General features: G+C 37.6%; 1 protein-coding gene across 1 annotated transcript in view; it reads left to right on the forward strand.

The window, feature by feature from the left end:
• NOX3 (NADPH oxidase 3) overlaps window positions 1-17,450 on the forward strand; it is a 39,101-nt gene extending 21,651 nt beyond the window's left edge. Inside the window, 5 exon segments of the mRNA XM_053938626.1 lie at window positions 516-769; window positions 4,225-4,387; window positions 11,463-11,609; window positions 14,950-15,074; window positions 17,324-17,450. Coding sequence (XP_053794601.1) covers window positions 516-769; window positions 4,225-4,387; window positions 11,463-11,609; window positions 14,950-15,074; window positions 17,324-17,450 — 816 coding nt within the window.
• Window positions 17,451-17,839: the final 389 nt, after the last annotated feature.

Raw genomic sequence — 17,839 nt, forward strand, 5'->3', positions numbered from 1 at the left:
TGAGTCCACGTGTATCAAGCCAGAGATCAGGAACAGTTGTATCTTGTCTGAGTGGAACAGGATGTTGGAAAAGTCTTGCTGCTGATTTCACAGAGTGGCTGTGATCTGCGAATCTCACTATATAATGTGTGACATACAAAACTGCTGCTTAATTGAGATTACCTCTCTATAAAAGTGTATTAGAATTGAGCTCACTGTGCTTTTTTCTTTGTAATCCCACAGAGTTAGCAGTGTTACATGAGGGTAAAACTAGGAATTAAGGAATTATTCTAATCAATTAAGAAATACTTTTGCACAGGTTATACCAAGAAAATTGACAAACTGTTGAATTGTTACAGCCTTTCCTCTGCATCTTGCACTCAGAAGTCAAGCTGTCCCACAATACATACTGTACATGCTCTCAAGCCATTGGGCAACAACACTGCAACATGCAGGTTAAGATATCTGTGACCTAATGAAAACAAACATTTACCCTTCTGAATGGAAATAAAATTTGTCCATTTATCATTCTTTAGGTGGTGACACATTCCTCTGGAGTCCTTGAGCTCCACATGAAGAAACATGGCTTCAAAATGGGAGCTGGCCAATATATATTTCTACAGTGCCCATCTGTCTCACAGCTGGAGTGGCACCCTTTCACCCTCACCTCAGCTCCTGAGGAGGACTACTTCAGCATCCACATACGGCTCGTCGGGGATTGGACTGCAGCCCTTTTCAAGGCCTTTGGAGCAGAGGAAAAATCTTTGAAGGAATTGTGGATGTTACCAAGGTTTGAATAAGAGACTATATATTTTAAAATGTTATTTCTACAGTTTAAAATAAATGTAAACTTTTAACTTTAATTAATTTTGCATGCATTTTTTAGGATACATTATTAGATTGTAGTTCTGGATTCATAAATAGAACATCATGCAAAAAAACATCACAAACAAATAGCCATGAACTGTGGCCAGAAGCTACCAAGAGGATGTGATGACTAATCCAAGATTTAAAGCCCATATCAATATCCTTATCTCTGTTGCTACCATCTGGATGTCTAACACCTATACCTAAAGATATCTGTTTTGGAAGATGGTTGTTTAATAAATGACAATGGAAGATATCTGCTAGATTTTTACCTCTATGCTTACGGTATCCATCACTTAGTATCCAAAATTCCAGTTTTTCCCTTTCATTTACTTAGATATTTTGCGGTTCCTGAAACATCTGCCTAAACCTTACTTCTTTCCGACAGTCTCCTTTGACCTCATCTCTATTTCCCAAACCCTGCTTCACTTTATAAAGATTATTTGTATTCAAATTATGTATTTTTGGCATCTTAATACAAGCAAAAAGTTGATTCTCTGTTGTTCCAAGTTAGTAGGGATCCTCTGAAGTCAAAGGAGCCATCCTGACTTACTCCAGCCAAGGACCTGGCTCTATACAGAATGGATTCAAACCAAGCAGATCTACTTCTGCACTGCTTGCAGGAATAGGGGAGATTTTCAGCAAAGAAGAGCCCAGCACAGGATCATTTAAATTCTAGTGGAGTGTGTAGGGCCTGGGACTGCAGGGACTGATTTCCCCCTGGAAAGCTCATAGACACCACTGAGCTGCAGAGGTTTATTGGAGCTTGGGCGCAGACTTGAAAATCTGGTCCAGTCCTTACATTGTATAAGTTAATAAGAATTAGAAATGAAATCAGTGCCTTTGTTAAAGTCAAATGGAATGAGAAGTATGCCATTTCAACAGAACTGGAGAAAAAATTGTTCAAAGTGATTGACAGCAAGTGTAAAAAATGAGGAAGAGAAAAAAAGTTCTCAAATGTTGCTTGCCAAAATGCAGGGTCGAAATTAACAGTACTGTCATACATAAACACTCATCTTTTTTAATCTCATTAGGGTGCCTAATGACATCCTTCAGTTTCTTTCTTGCAATATACTAAAAGAATATTTCAATAGTTAATAGCAATAAAGCAAAAAAACTGGTCTTTTTCACAGTTTCAATATCTAAAGTTATATACCAAATTAGTGACTATATTAAAAAATAACATATAGCAGACACTGTGCAGAAGACAGAAGACGTAGCAACAGAATAATAAGGTAGGGTTAAGAATAGAGTGTGTGTTTTTTAATTATTTAAAGAGGATGAAAATGAAATATTCATACATACATATAAGTAGCAAAGATAGTTGTGATTTCTGACAAATTTCGGAGCTAAAAACATAGAATAGACTATTAATGTGAAAATAATTAAATTCCATGTTATGTCTCTTCAGGATTTTGGCTGACTTAATTGCCAGTTTAATACATTGTTCCAAAATCTAACTGTTCTTACAGACAGGAGTACGACACAATCATCATGGTGATCAGCAAATGTTTAAATTCTAAAACTGATCACAGAATCTGCTAATGATACTTTTTCAAAACTAAATATTTCTCCTGCCTTCCCCATAAATCTGATTTCTTTTCAAATGAAATGGATAAGAAGAATATGGACAGCCCAAACCCCAGTGAGAAAGTCCATAGCCCTATTTTCTACATGTCTTCGGCAAATGTAAATGTAACATTTTTTTGTCACTTTGTTTACTATCTTCCTACCTTTGTCCACTTTATCTAGATCAAATGAATGAGTTGCATAGCTCAGTTTCTCCTTCTCCTCTTTCTCCTCCCTGCTTCTCTGAGGCTTTGTATTTGGCTAAGCTGTATAGCTATGGTTGAGTAAAGCATTCAAACCAATGATGGGATCTCTGTCACCTGAGGATTTAGGAGCAGACTGACAAGACAAATCTCTTCAAGGGATGATTCAGAAATAATTGAACCTGTCTTATAGCACAGCAACAGACTAGAGAACCCTTGAAATTTCTTCCAGATCAATTTTTTCTCAATCTACTGACAACAATGAGAATTGCTTCCAGTCTCACATTGAACTACATAGAAGGCTAATCTAAATTCTGTTCTTAGGCACTATAGGTATATATCATAAATTAACCTTATTTTACAGGAATGTTGAATGCTCAAAAAATACTGGCTGGGCAATAATCTAAATAACTGTATATATATATATAAAAAAAAAAATTCTTAATGTCTAGGGTCAGATTTCCAGCAATTATGCCAGAGTAGCTCTTTTGTTTGCTACTGCACTTGCAGGACATTTTGAATATTGAAATTAAATGGCAAATATTTTTTAGGGCTTTTGAAAAAGTAACAATAAGGTTTGAGATACATTGTGCCCCTATATTTGTGTGTAGCATTGCTTGGGCATCCCCCTTTCTTATCCTGTTAAAACACTTCATTTTAATTATGTATGCCTATTTGTTTGTACTATTTAAAGATAAATTTTAAGGATGATTCATGCAGTAAAGAGTACAAAGCAACAGAAAATCTAAAGGGAAGAAAAGACCTTTTTTTTTCCTAAGGACTGGGTGTTGGTGAAACCATCTTCTGAGCATGTATGTTGTATAAAGACAGGGCTGGAAAGAGCACTCCAAAGTACTCTGCGTATTTACATTTCATGTTGCTAAAGGAATGAATCTTATTATTCAATAATATTTTTCATCTCTAATTTTGACCAAAATTAATTTCTTGGCATCAGCAACATTGACTACAGGAGGCAGTAATATCAACAAGCATGTCTCCTTACGCATTTTTGCCTTTACATCAGATACTAAGTACAGTATTATGCCAAAAATGTATTCCTGAAATACTGCTTTTTCAGAAAGAGCTGAGAAAATAGTAGTTCCTTTGCATATGATGACCTTTTTCTTGCCTTCTCTTTTACTACTTTAACTCAAACACAGAACTTCTAAAAATGATTAATATAATCTGTTCCTCTTTACTTTGATATGTACAATATAACAAATAAAGCTCTGAAACAGGATGCTTTTCAGTAATTCATAATTAAATATGCAAATTCCACAGCTAAATTTGGACATGCAATTATATGACTAATCACATTTCAGAAAGCCAGAAAATTGCAATTGCATGCTTAAATAGATGGCCAGGCCCCAAATCCACATGGGTGCTCTTGTTCTCTCATTTTGAAAAAGACAGTTGCTTTGCTATTAAATGGCACTCACTGAAAATTAAATGTATTTGTACAGGCAATTTATGTGCCATCTTAGACATGTATTTTCTCTTTTATTTTAACAGAAATTCAGTTTTGACAATGTGTAGCCCAACAAATGTTAACCTTTCTGTCACTTTATATGTTGTAGACTCCTGACTAAATGTTTTTTTGCTGTAGACTGGCTGTGGATGGACCATATGGATCTGCAACCACAGACATCTTCCACTACCGAGTCAGTGTGTGCATTGCAGCAGGAATTGGAGTCACACCATTTGCCTCTATCTTAAAATCCATTTGGTACAAATGCTGCAACCCTAATACAGTACTGGCACTGCAGAAGGTAGGTGGAAAAGTTTATTGCTTCATTAAAAAGTTCCACAAGTGAGCCTACTTAGCCAGGGGAGAGAGGCAATTCAAAGCTAGAGGCTCACTTGAGTGCTTTAACTTGCTCTGAGAAGCAATCACTCCCTTTCTAGTTGCCTTAGGAACTGTTGTGGGGTGAAGTCTCCTGAACTCACTGTCATTCCCTAAGAAAGAAGGTAGCCCAAGCTGCAATGTTTTTAGTAAAAGTTGAAGGATTAGATTTTCAATAGCAACTGGAGATAATTGTGGAATGTCTTTCACAGCTAGACAGATAATTAGGGAGCTACAAGAGAAACTTATCCTCTTTCTTATAAAAAATAAATCCTGCAATGTCATCTCAATCAGAAGTGAAGGGCAGCACTTGCTCATTGTCCAGGTGCAAGTTTTATGAGGGTCCTTCAGCAGCATGTCCTGGTCCAGAAGGCTGCATTCAATAACCATTTGCTGCTTTTCTCACATTGCGAAGTCAGGATATTAACCAGCACAGAAGGAATATAAAAGGCATGTTAGCTCCGGATGAGATGCATATATCAAGATGCATATTACTCCCTCGAACCACTTTAATTATTTTGTTGAAAAAATATGTTCAGATCTAGAATGTAAAGATGGCACAAAATTAATTAATATACTCATAATTTTCTAACCTAACTTTCTGCTAATGGCATGTGAGGCACCACTGGGGAGTATAGGTGATGAAGAGATAATAGGTGAAGTGGGTCAGGGCAAGAAGGTAGCACAGAAAAAAAATCAGCATTAAACATTCTCTTCCATATCCATCACAGCAAGTGGTAGTTTGTGGACCCTATAGCTTTTAGGCCATTTTCCAGTGTAACAGCTGAATCAGGAACTGTTCAACATTTCAACTTTAAGGACAAACATTGAAATTGCATTGGAAGGGACAGATCTCTGAAAGGGTCAATACATATGGAGCTGATTGCAGGACCAAGGGGCTGATCTTTTTAAATGAAAGAGTGTTAAAACTGGCATCTTAATGACGAGCTGCCACTGAAAAAGCATCTGGGATTTTAGCAACTGAGGAGTTGAGGACAGGTTCAAACTGCCAGGGGGGATCTTTGAGGCAGAAAAAGCACTGAGAAGGGAGGGAAATAAAAATGGAAATACATGCTATTTGAAAAAAGAAGTGCATTTGCAAACACTACGATTGTACCAGGATGATCTTTTCCACTGGAAGGAGAGCTACGCATATGCATACAAACTTGATATATGTGGATTATGTATATTCTACATGTATACAAGTAAAAGTGTTGTTATTATTGTCATTGCTGCTATCTTAAGGAAGAAAGAACAGGATTTAACTATGCATCAATAGAATATTGAGGGTGTTCTTTCATAGGGAGAATTAGGGAGAATTTCATCTAAGTGTGCCTGCAAAGATAAATGCATCATGTAAACTGCCATGGTTTTCTGCTATAGAGTTCAGTTTTTCTGAATTCCTGTAAAATACAAAATTATCAAGATTTCTACTTGTCTTTTCTTTATATCTTGGCTTCCTTATTGGTGCAGTGGGAATAGTGATATTTATTTTTCACAGGTGTTATGAGGCTAAATTTCATCAGTGCTTGCAAAATATTTTGAAAGTGTGGATGAAAGGTCATGGGGAAGTTCACAGCATTACTTAAAAAAATTTAGCAGTCATCTCAGTGAGAGCGATTAATCTCAGGGTAGCTCCACTTTTTTTTTTTTTTTTCTATTGGTTAAAAGCTTCCACTTGTGGTATAATTACAAATAATTTAATCTTCCTCAAAGTATTCAGCACTCTCTTTTTGCCATGATGAGTACCATAGAAATGTCTATTAAGGAAATAAATAAGAGGTTTTTCTTTTTCTTAACAACTTCATTTTGATTTGAGTACAGCTATCATTACGGTTATTGAACTAATATTTCTTAGTGTTGCCCACATATGGTTGAGATATAAATACTCATAGTTTCCAAATGTCTGCAGCTGTATAATTTAAAAAACCCAACAAATCAAAAGGAGTACACATTTATCTAATTGATTATTCACAATTAAATAGCCTTAGAGCCCTCATTTCCCCCTCATTTTTTGCACGTACTACCAGTCATGGTTGGAAAGTTTCTACTGGCTTTAGTTATGCATAATATGATTTTTTTTTTCACATTAGTGCTCCCATTTTTTCAGATCAGTTGCTACTGAAATTGATAAAATTGTACTGATCCATCAGATTCTAGTGTTATTAAACATCCACTTTCTCTTCCCTACAAAAGACATAAGAAAGGTCCTACTGAGTAACACCAAATATCCATCTAGCCCCATATCCTGTCTCCAACAGTGACTCTTCATGAACACCTAGCGAAAAGTATACAGACCAGAAAAATCAGATGGTGATTGGTTTTTACAGGACATTTCTTCACCATTGAGCGACTCGTAGCTCAGTAACGCCTCGATACAAGAGCTGTACTTCTGTTTTTAATATCCCTTTGTGGCTTTTTCTTCCATTAAGTAGTCTAATTGTTTTTTGAATCCATGTAGACCTTAGACAACCATAGCATGTTGTGGCAGTAAGTTCTGCTATATACTGAGAGGAAAACACAATCAGCCTCTTCCATTTGCTTTGGGACTGACTTCCACACCTAAGGAAAATATCTGCCCCAGTCTCTAGTCCTTCTGCACAAAAATCTTGTCTTGAAGACCTAAAAACCTAGGCTCTTTCTTCTGTCAAATGTAACCATCTCTCTGACCTATTTTGATAACAGTTTAAGCCTTTTGCTTCAAATTTAGGAATATGATTTTGAACCTTGTTATGCATTTATGGGAAAGGCTGCTTGCTGCCACCATAAGTCAGTGCCTCCTGCAGGCTGCCAAACCCCCACCTCCGCAAGACCTCTGAGGTTTTTTTGGGGGGGTTTTTGTTTGTTTGTTTGTTTGTTTGTTTGTTTTTGCATGCTACAGCCCACAGAGCATGAAAGACTGGATGATTGCTGGGAGGTGCCCACCTGCAGGTGTAAGAGGTTTTTGTAGGGATATTCATGCCGAGGAGAGAGCAGCAAGAGTCAGGGATGAGGGGTGTCCTCCTTGGACAGCCCTTTAGTGAAAAGCTGGCTTTGCCCAGAGCTGCAGCTCCAACTCTGCCCTCAGGGAGCAGGGAGAAACAGATGCATGCTCATCAACAGATAATTATTAATGACTTTCCTCATGATGGAAGCTGATTTACAAAGAATTTTCTTTCACCTTACAGGAAAGAGGTAACACAGCTCTTGCTCTTGTCCGTTGTACAAAATACAGGATGTGGGAAACTGAAGGATAAATATCCATTAATTGCAAGGTAGCAGAGCATTGCAAAAATACGCAAATATTCAAACCCCTGCTTTGATCTGATTAATAGCAATACTGCATCTAACTCAATTTGCAAAAAGAGCATTTGGAAAATTTAAGACAGTTTACTTGGGCAAGCCATCAAGCTGATAAATGCAATTGATGGCAGTAGGGTGGGTGGAGACTAATGAAATATAAATCTAAACCAGATTTTTAAGTGTCCTAAATAATTGCTGTCAGTTAATAGTATGAGGCTTACAAGAAAAAAGCAGGATTAAGAATAATATTTAATTATAAAAATACACTGGAGCTACTTTATTCTACTGTTTTAACAAGGATTAATTTTTTGGTGCATTCATTGTATTTTAATTATATATGTAATATGTTGTGCTATGTTATGGGCAGCCAGTGTAAAGAAAGGAAGACTCTTTTGTAAACACCATTTATTTTAACATATTAGACTAGAAGTCCTCTTTGATCTAAGGGAAACTAATTCCTTTTACCCATAGGCCATACTTCTTCACTATCTCTTTTCTTTCTAAGATTATAATCACAGCCAAAAATACTTCTAATAATGACAGTCTTTCTTCATCACCAAATGCATGCTACCTCTTAACGTGAAAATCAGAGGCAATGCAATGGGTGCCACGGGATGAGCTTAAGGAATTTTTGCAGCTTCAGAAAGCTCCATCCTTTCCTTAGAGGAATGTGCCAGAGGTGACTTGCTCCAACCAGTTGGACTGGCTGTTCCTGTGACAGCCAGGCCTGTAAACAGCTAAAAGCATTCCTTTAATATGTTCTGGAAACCAGTTCCCCGGTTCGAAGACTGTATTGTCTCAACTCATTGGCTAGCTTTTCTTCCTTCTTCCCTGAATGTGCTAATCTCCCAGTCCTGCCCACATGCTCCCAGTTGCTACCCGATGAACAATTCTTTACTCATTTAGAAATACATATCTCCGCTCCACACACATGTACTAAATATACATTTCCATAAAATGAACCGCTGAAAAAACTTGAGAAATAAGATGATCAAGTAGAGTCTGGGGGAAGAAATTTCTCACTACAAATCAACAGCTATGGTGTGATACAGACTGACAGCACTCAGTGGGCTGATTTTCGAGGTGTTGAGTACATAGAACAAATGGGGACTTTAGGACTCAGACACAAAAAAGCTACATAGAGGTTAAGGCTATAAACCTTACTTAGTTTTGGTAATTTAAAATAATGCTGTTGTTTGCCACAAATATGAAATTCTATAACATCAGTGGGCTTGCTTTTTCCTCATAACCTATGCCAGGGTAAATCGGCAGCAGCCCCCCTCCATAAAGCAATGAGGTCATATTTAAGGCAAAATATTGAAACAGAAGGAGAAAAAGCAAACAGCCAAGATGGTTAGTACTAAAGTTCCATAGACAGTCTTATTACTGGGCTGTAAAAATACCCTGCTTAACCCTGAATGCCTTATCTCTGTTTCTGGGATCATACATCATTTATATTTCTTACATAAACCACAGATGGTCTCTTACAGTACACTCAGATCTAGGAAACATCTGAAATTACTGTTACTGTCTTTCACCAAATCTCCACTGAAGCATGGTATTACCACATTTTTCTCCCACCACCTTACCAGAAGTCTGACAACCTAATATAATATATCTTTGGGAAATCTCTTTATAGCTTTCTGGTTTCTTTCTCTGGTTTTTCATTTCAGAAGCGTCCAATACGCATTTTTACCTCATTGATCCTGTGGAAAAGGGTTAATGATTGCTTTGGGAACATAACTTCCAGATCACCTCTGATATTGCAGTACAACAAAAGACAGTGGGCCTGGTGAGCAGAGAAGGAGATGAGTTGGAGAAAGCTAAAGGATTTTGTAACAAAATCAGAATCCCAGTCACAATAAAATAAGTTCCAACCATTCTGTTTTTATAAACTCATACATTGTCCTTCCTGCTGTTCCTTCCACATCTGAAACTGTGTATTTTTAGAATTCCTCTATGTTTTTGAATTTCTTCTTTGGATATATTATGAAAATACACAGCCTGCAGAGGCCCATTCGAGGTTTGGCACCGTCTGGTCAAAATAATGGTAGAGTGTGTGGCAAGAAATACAGAATTTGAGTAATAGGAATTGCAGACTTATCTTGTAATTGTGCTTCAGACTGCCATCAGGGTAGTGTCTGGGCAGACAGCCTGGGAATTTCAGACATTCATCCTCTGGGTTGTACAGGAACTCACAGCTGAGTTGTCTCCACATCTGTATTGGCTTCATACAAGGCACTGAGCTGGAACCAGGGGGTGGACTGGTCCCAGTCCTCTACACAGCACAGCATTGCTAGAGGAGATTTCCAACTGGGAAATCATGATGGTGCTGAAGACTCCCTAAGGTAATTCCTGATGGGCCTAGGAGTGACTGAGTTTCGGTACGTTGATAAGATCCTGACAAGGGAATTTCATCAGTCCTGAGGCAGTTTCTGTTGCAAACTTTATTAACTTGTACACAGACAAGACATTTGCGAATGGTCATCAGAAACCATTCCTGTAGAAGTGGTCATGTAGGACAGCCTTCTAGAAATAGCTAATTAGTCAGAAGATACTTTATATGCAGTTAAGACAAGAGATCACAATAGATCATGCATATGCAGGAGTGGTCACAATGATCCCTGGGCCAGCTGGCTATAAAAACTGGGCACAAAAAGGTTCTTGTGGACTCCCACTGTTCCAGCTGTAGATGCCAGAGGAAGGACTCTTGAAATAGAAACTCATCATCATATGGACGATAACTAACAGTCTTATTTGAAAGATTTTTTTCCTATGCAAGCATTACCTTATGCCAAGATATTAATAAATTAGCTTCTTTCTTTAAAAAAAAAGCAAAAACCAACAAACTCTGCTATGTTTTTTATTTACTGCAATAGCGTAGGAAAAATAAGCCATAGGAATGATTAAAGGATGCCTCTTGGTGGCAGTGATCCCAGGAGCATTTGGTTTGCCATAGACACAATTATAGGATGACTCGATCCCATCCTCTAACTTCTACCTGTAAAACGAAACTTTGCTAAGAGGCTCTCCAACCCAATAGACAAGAAACAAAAAAGGCGAAAAGTGAAACTAGCAAAATCCGGATGAGAGAAGTTGTGTTAGTTTTTGATAGAGAGGAGGGTTTCAAACAATAGAAAACCGATCATGGGATAGCAGTTCATTTTACCCCTCTGGCAATTGCAAATTTATTTTCAGGTTTCTCTAGGAACTAGATGCTCCAAATTAAACATGAAATACATTGAAAAAGAAATAGGGAAAATTTCTCACCTGTTTTATACAGGGCATATGATTTGAAGACCATAAGTACTTTCTGGCAACATCAAGAGTTAGCCTATGGCATAAAGTCTTGAGAAACAAGGAATTCCTTGCTTTGATGCTGAATAAAACTGAAGTTAAATAAATACAAAATTTCAAATAATCATCAAATTATTTACAAGAAATGAAGGGCTAGGTATTACAAGTCAATGCAGAGATGCACTGGTAGGGATATATGGGAAGCTTGTCCACTGCCTACTTTCACTAGCACATTAATATATTCACTCATAGTTTAAGATGACAATCAAAATTTTAAAATGTCAAAATTATATTCAATTATGTTTACTATAAATTTAGTGTGGAGAAGAATCACACACTATATGGTTAATGAGTTGAGCCAGTAATTAGGAAGTTTTATTGAAAGTTTGCTACTTGTTAAATCTCTTTACTTTATCTGACAGGTTTATTTTTACTGGATTTGTCGAGACCCATCAGCATTTGAGTGGTTTGCTGATCTTCTGTACCATTTGGAAACAAAAATGGCTGAAAAATGGAAAAATGATTTTCTGAGCTATCATATATTTCTTACTGGCTGGGATGAAAGTCAGGTAATAATGAAACTGTTAAAAGTCAGAGTTAATGTACCTTGCTTTTCCAGTATGGTAACATATGGAACAGGAACAGCTGAATAAATGATGGATGAAGCAGAGAGACAAAGAACTGTAAATATAAAGATCCTAAGATGTCTGTTTGCATCTCACATTTAGGAAAACAGGAATGAAGAAATCAAGCCAGTGATTCCTCCAATCATATCTTGTTTTGGGCAGAGATGGTTACCAGGTGTCTCACAGAAAAGTGCATAGAGCTTTCAGGAGCTCATCAAGGGATATTTTGTCTATGTCTCAGGAACAGTCTTTCATTAGATTCTGTCATTTTTGTGCTGAAATGTGGAGGACTGTCTAAAAAATGTAGGTTTCATTTACTCTTATTATTTAATACAACTTCTGTTGTAGTAATTCATACATATATACATAAATATATATACATAAATATATATACATACACACACACACACACACACACACACACACACACATATATATATATATATATATATATACACATATATATACATATATACATATATCCAGTGCATTTTTTAAAAGTACTCCACTTCGAAAATTTTGGCAACCAACTCCATGGTCTAATTCACGTTGTTTGAAAAGACATTTTCTCTGATTGACATTAAATTTGCCATCTCATAATTTCATTGGATCATACCACCTTAGGCACTTAATTCTTAGACTGGGTCAATATTATTCAACCTCTAAGGAGGTCTTTACTTAAATACAAATGTGTTGATTTTCTTTCTCTCTCTCTCTCTCTCTCTCTCTCTTCCCTTTTTAATGGATCACTCAGATCATGCAGTGGTAAGTGAGGTACCTGCCAGAAAAACTCTAACAGGGAAATCTTTGCTCTACTGTTTTATTTCCTGCTGTCTCTATTGAATGAAGGACTGCCTAGTAGAGATGAAAAAAATACAGATTTCATAGAGCTTTTCCTTTTCTGCCTCTGCTGATACAAAACCCCCATTGTTTCTTTCTGCTTTCCTTAGAGTTTCTGTCAAGTAATGAGGTACGTGCATAAAGCTGTATTCAGAAAAATCTACTCTCATTGTGAAGTAGATGCCAGCTATAGAAACTACTGCTCTGCATTAGCAATATCACAGGGTATTACCTAAAACCTGCTGTTAAAGAAGCTATTGGGGAACCTAAAAACCACAAAGTTGCCCTTATCTTTCAACTATCACCTCACTTCCCTCTTGGGCAAACATCAGGCCAGAAGTCAGGTAGGGTGACAATTGTTCTTGCTGGGGTGTCTGTCTCTCTTCACTTGTGTGCCCTGCACTTTTCTGAAGGGACTTCCTCTCTTCAACCCCATAATCTCTCTTGATTCCTGTCAGAGGAATGTTCTTCAGTGGCTATTTCTCCCACTCTGATCTGGGCACTATGCTGAGTAAAATCATCTTCTTCAGATACATGCAAAGCTCCCTAGTCTTACAGGACTTACTTATTTTTAGTAAATTCCTGTTCATCACTCCTCAAGTGATGAACAGGAATTTACTAAAATCCTCATCACTCCCTCATCACTCTGCACCAGTAATATTTGAATGATATTTTACTTCTCCCTTAGCAAAAAAACAAAGCAACATTCTCAGCATTCTCTCCATCTCACTATATAGATGACCAGTAGTCAAGTGAAGCTGAACTCAAGGAGAACGGGCATTTTAAACCTTCTAGTACACCCTCCTTTACTGACACGGGCCTACTCCTCAGACATGTTTGTTCAATGCTTTAAGCTCTTTGCAGATTCCATGTTGGGAACAGATGGTTAAGCAGATAAGGCACATGATCTATCTCTGCTTGGACAAGCTCTCTGCAATATCCCTGAGACTCCTAGGCACCCTTAGCACTGTGAGCTATTGCAAAGGCTAATACCAAAAATTCTGTGAAATTTCCACTTAATGAGAACAGCCCATCTTCTCAATGGGACAACTGTGCTGCAAGTAATTCAAAAATTCCATGGTTTTCTACCTCCCACTCTTACCAAACAATTTAAGTTCTTTCTTAGACTATTCCAAATCCTTCATGAAAATGGCTCAAACTAACAAGAAGAAGCTTTTAGAAACACGACCTCTTGTGACAACTTTGCTTGACAAGAGTAATTGTTTTGGTAAGGAATATGTAAGACTCATTAGAAGAAGAAATATACAGTATTCCTAGGAAATGGATCTAAATTTTAGCAACCACTTCTGCAAAAGATGATTATGATACTTAGTTCATGCTAAGGCCTGGACTAAATGCAAAGTCCATTTTTAAACTCACTTTCCTCTGTTAATTTCTTGTTAGTGACAGCAATGATGGTAGTCTGTAGTGGAAACAAGCATATTACTCCTACACAAGAGCAGCACTCCTACACAAGAGCAATTAGGAGTGAGAGTGGTTTTTGTTTTTAAATGCACGTGGGAAGTATTAAGATAGCATGGTAATAGGTGTAGGATAGGAACTGAAGGACAGTAAATGCCCATGAAAATAAGGATTTTTTTCCTGGCACTTGGGAGCTGAGAAGCTCACTTCACCTGAGGTGATCCACTTTCTGCACCTGCCTCTACCTGAATAGAAAATTCAAAGCATTGAGGGTTTTACACAGAGTCACAGAATAGTTAGGGATGGAAGAGACCCCTGGAGATCCTGCAGTCCAACCTCCCCTGCCAAGGCAGGGTCACCTAGAGCAGGTTACACAGGGACTTGCCCAGGTGGGTTTTGAATGTCTCCAGAAAGAGACCCCACAACCTCCCTAGGCAACCTTTTCCAGTGCTCCGCTGCCCTCAGCGTAAAGCAGTTCTTCCTCATGTTGAGATGAAATTTCTTGTGGTTTAGTTTATGGCCATTGCTCCTCATCCTGCCACTGGACACCACTGAAAATAGTCTGGAACCATCGTCCTGACAGCTGCATTAATGAGATCCCCTCTCAGTCTTCTCTTCTCAAGACTAAACAGGCCCAGCTCCCACAGTCTCTTCTCATAAGAGAGGTGCTCCAGACCCTCCATCATCTTTGAGATACTCCACTGGACCCCTATTTTTACCCCTGCTGAGCTGGTATATCCATTGTGTTTTCCATCAGCACCAGAATGCTCTGGACTTGGCTCTTAGGTGCTTTTGGAAAAGCTTTCCACAATTCTAGTAATATTGTGAACTCTCAAATACTCATCTTCTCTCTTCCTCTCCTTCTACCTCTCCTTCTCTTTCTCTCTCTCCACTCCTCCCATTTGATAATCGCAGAGTGTCCTTTCCTTCATTCCATATTTCCCAGCATTATTGCTTTTGCCTCTTACTTGGAATATATGTTTTTGACACTAAAATTATTATCTTGTAAATTTGCCTTTAGGCTACTCACATAGCCCTGCATTGTGATGACAAGATGGATGTAATTACTGGTTTGAGACAGAAAACCTGTTATGGAAGGCCAAACTGGGACAATGAGTTCAAGCAACTAGCTGAAAATCATCCTAGGTAAGGCAGGCTGGTTTCTAACCTTGTTAGGTAACTCTTCTCTCAGCATAAACAGTGGGAGGAGGGGAGAGCAAACCTTTCTAAATGACCCTTTTAAAACAATTTCTTCTTTTTTGCTGTGTGGAAAGAAGATTTATGCTTAATGAAGATTTTAATGAAGAAATCTCGGAAAGAGAATGCCAATAAAATCTAATTTTTGGACAAGAAAATCTAATATTTAGAAGTATTTCAATATCCTGGCCTTTGTCCAGATATAATTGAAACACACAATCCAATTATTGTTCTGCACAAAGGACAAAGTAGCATTAATTTCCCTTGAAGATGGTTATTAAAGAGATAAACTGTGATTTTTTTCTTATGATGTCAAGGATATGTTTGTTCCCCTAACATATTTGGCTGCTCTTGCAAGACTATGCTGTTCTGTTATTAGTTCATCTCTGCTGGCAAAGACAGTTCATTTGAACTTGGTGGATTTGCTAGTGGTCTGAGAAAAGCTTCTTTGTTCCTGAAAGCCTTTGAAGCAAGAATTTGAAATATTTTGTGTTCAGCAGTAGAAAATTCCAGAATCTTTGTGACTTTGTGATTTCCAAACATTTAACTGCTAATGCAAAATAAAGGCTTGCACTTGGAAGACAGAGATACGAAAAGAAAAAGGAGAAAAATTCTTTTAAAAGATGAAAAAGACCCAAGAAAAAGCTGAAAGGGAGGAGATCAAAGAGAATACAGTAAGCTACAAGAATACCATAAAATTGCAAAAATAACAGTAATAGAGAATTCGCTTGATGGAGGTCAAAATAAATACAATCAGGAAATATGGAAGATTAAAAGCATAAAAAGGCCAAGAATAGAAAATATGACTTTTGAAAGACCTTTCATAGGGATTCTACTATATAAACAGAGCTTTTAAAGTTATAGTTGAAACATTATTTTTTAACACTAGTTACTTCTGCAACTGTAAGTACAGACGAGACAAAAAAGTTTTTCTGCTGCTCAAGGGGGATATGGGCATTAGCTTTCTCTACTGGATCTTGAGGTAGTTCCATAGAAAGCCTGTCCTAAACTGACAGAAAAATCTCCACTTTTTTTGTGAGCCTAGATGCCCATGTTTATGGTCAATGCTGAACTTTTTAAAGAAAACCTTGCATGAAATAAGGATTCCTTTTGAAAAAGGAAGATTTTTCTTGCTTTGAATTATAGAAGATCCAAGAGTCAAACAGAAGACTTTCTACTGTGTGATGAAACAATCAGCTTTTAGGATCTGACTAAATTTTGGGTCCCTGTGCCTAGGTTGACAGTTCCCCCTGGCTGCAACAATGTCTTTTAGCAGATTAGCAGGAATACACCACTTCAGGTCAACCCTGGTGCAATTGAGCACCAGAGCAATTTGGGCATGACTTCTGGGGGCTATGGCTTGAGCACCAAAATCATATCCACAGCCCCTCCTTTACATGAGCAAACCTTTTTAAACTCATTCTATCACATGTCACTTCCTCTGCATTTCTGCAGATTGAGCTTTCCCCAGCAGCAGAGCACGTGTGAATCTGTGTCTGCATACATGTTTTAAAACAATATGTGTAGTGTACTTGCAGGCAAACCCTTTAGGCAGTTTCTAGCAGGCAACCAGGTTTATCAGCTCCTTACGTGCTTGTGCAGGTATAAACTCAATTGTTTGTTACATCAGTCATGTTCTTATTTAATAAGAAGTAACTATTTACAAATGGTGTTATTAAATCAGCTATTTTAAAATTGGCCGTGGACAGAAAAGTGTTAGACTAGGTGGTGTTAGACTAGGTGGCAGGGGGGTGGGGGAGGGGGGTGGGGGAGGACAGGAGAAAAAAACTCAGAAGTAAATCAGCATTTTGTATAATTTTTAGGAAAAAATCAACTCAGCTGGAGAAAAAGCACTTAAAATTTTCAGTGTAAGCAGTATGTTTGCCCCTCTGATTGAAAAAGCTTTGACGATCAAAACCAAAGAGCTACCGTTTAAAACATTTTGTGTCTTCTAATATAGCAATCTAATAAATAATGTAATGAGACATAATAAACATTAAAGTATTAAAATTATTATACTCTAATATAGCAGCACAAATTATACAGTACATAACACAAAGTATACAGTAACACAAGATTTTTCAAATGTATTTATCAAAAAAACATTTGAAAAGATGCAAAGCTGAAGGCAGCTAAAAAGCACAGTGTATCCATTTCCCTTGCTACTCTCATGCTTGTTGTTGTTATTGTGATTCCAGCAGCAGTATTGGTGTATTCTTCTGTGGACCCAAGGCTCTCTCTAAGATCCTGCAGAAGACCTGCCACTCATATTCATCAGTTGATCCAAGAGGAGTTCAGTTTCACTACAACAAAGAAAGTTTCTAGGCTGTACTTCTTAACTGTATAATAGATATTACCAGGCTGTGTATTCTTTCCCCATCTTCTCCCATCCTCTACTCATTCTGCAGCATTCAGGCCAGATATTAAGAATTGCAAATTGAAATAGGTGTATTGACTTCAGTAGAAAAATGCTATCCTCTGCCAGTTAAAGATTTGGACCCCTTCCTTAGCCTTTTCATTGCTGACTTAATGATGCTGTGAATCCCTCTACACCTGTGTGAAAACACACACAAACCATAACCTTTGAAGAAAAAGGCATGAGTAAAATGGACATTTAGAGCTGTATTTTGCTGTTGTGTATGATTGCAGGCAATACATCCCTGCTGTTTAAATCATGCCCATTGAAAGCATTTCCTTCCTGGTTTTCTGATTTT

The sequence above is a fragment of the Vidua chalybeata genome, chromosome 3 (assembly GCF_026979565.1).
Source record: "Vidua chalybeata isolate OUT-0048 chromosome 3, bVidCha1 merged haplotype, whole genome shotgun sequence".
NCBI lineage: Eukaryota > Metazoa > Chordata > Aves > Passeriformes > Viduidae > Vidua > Vidua chalybeata.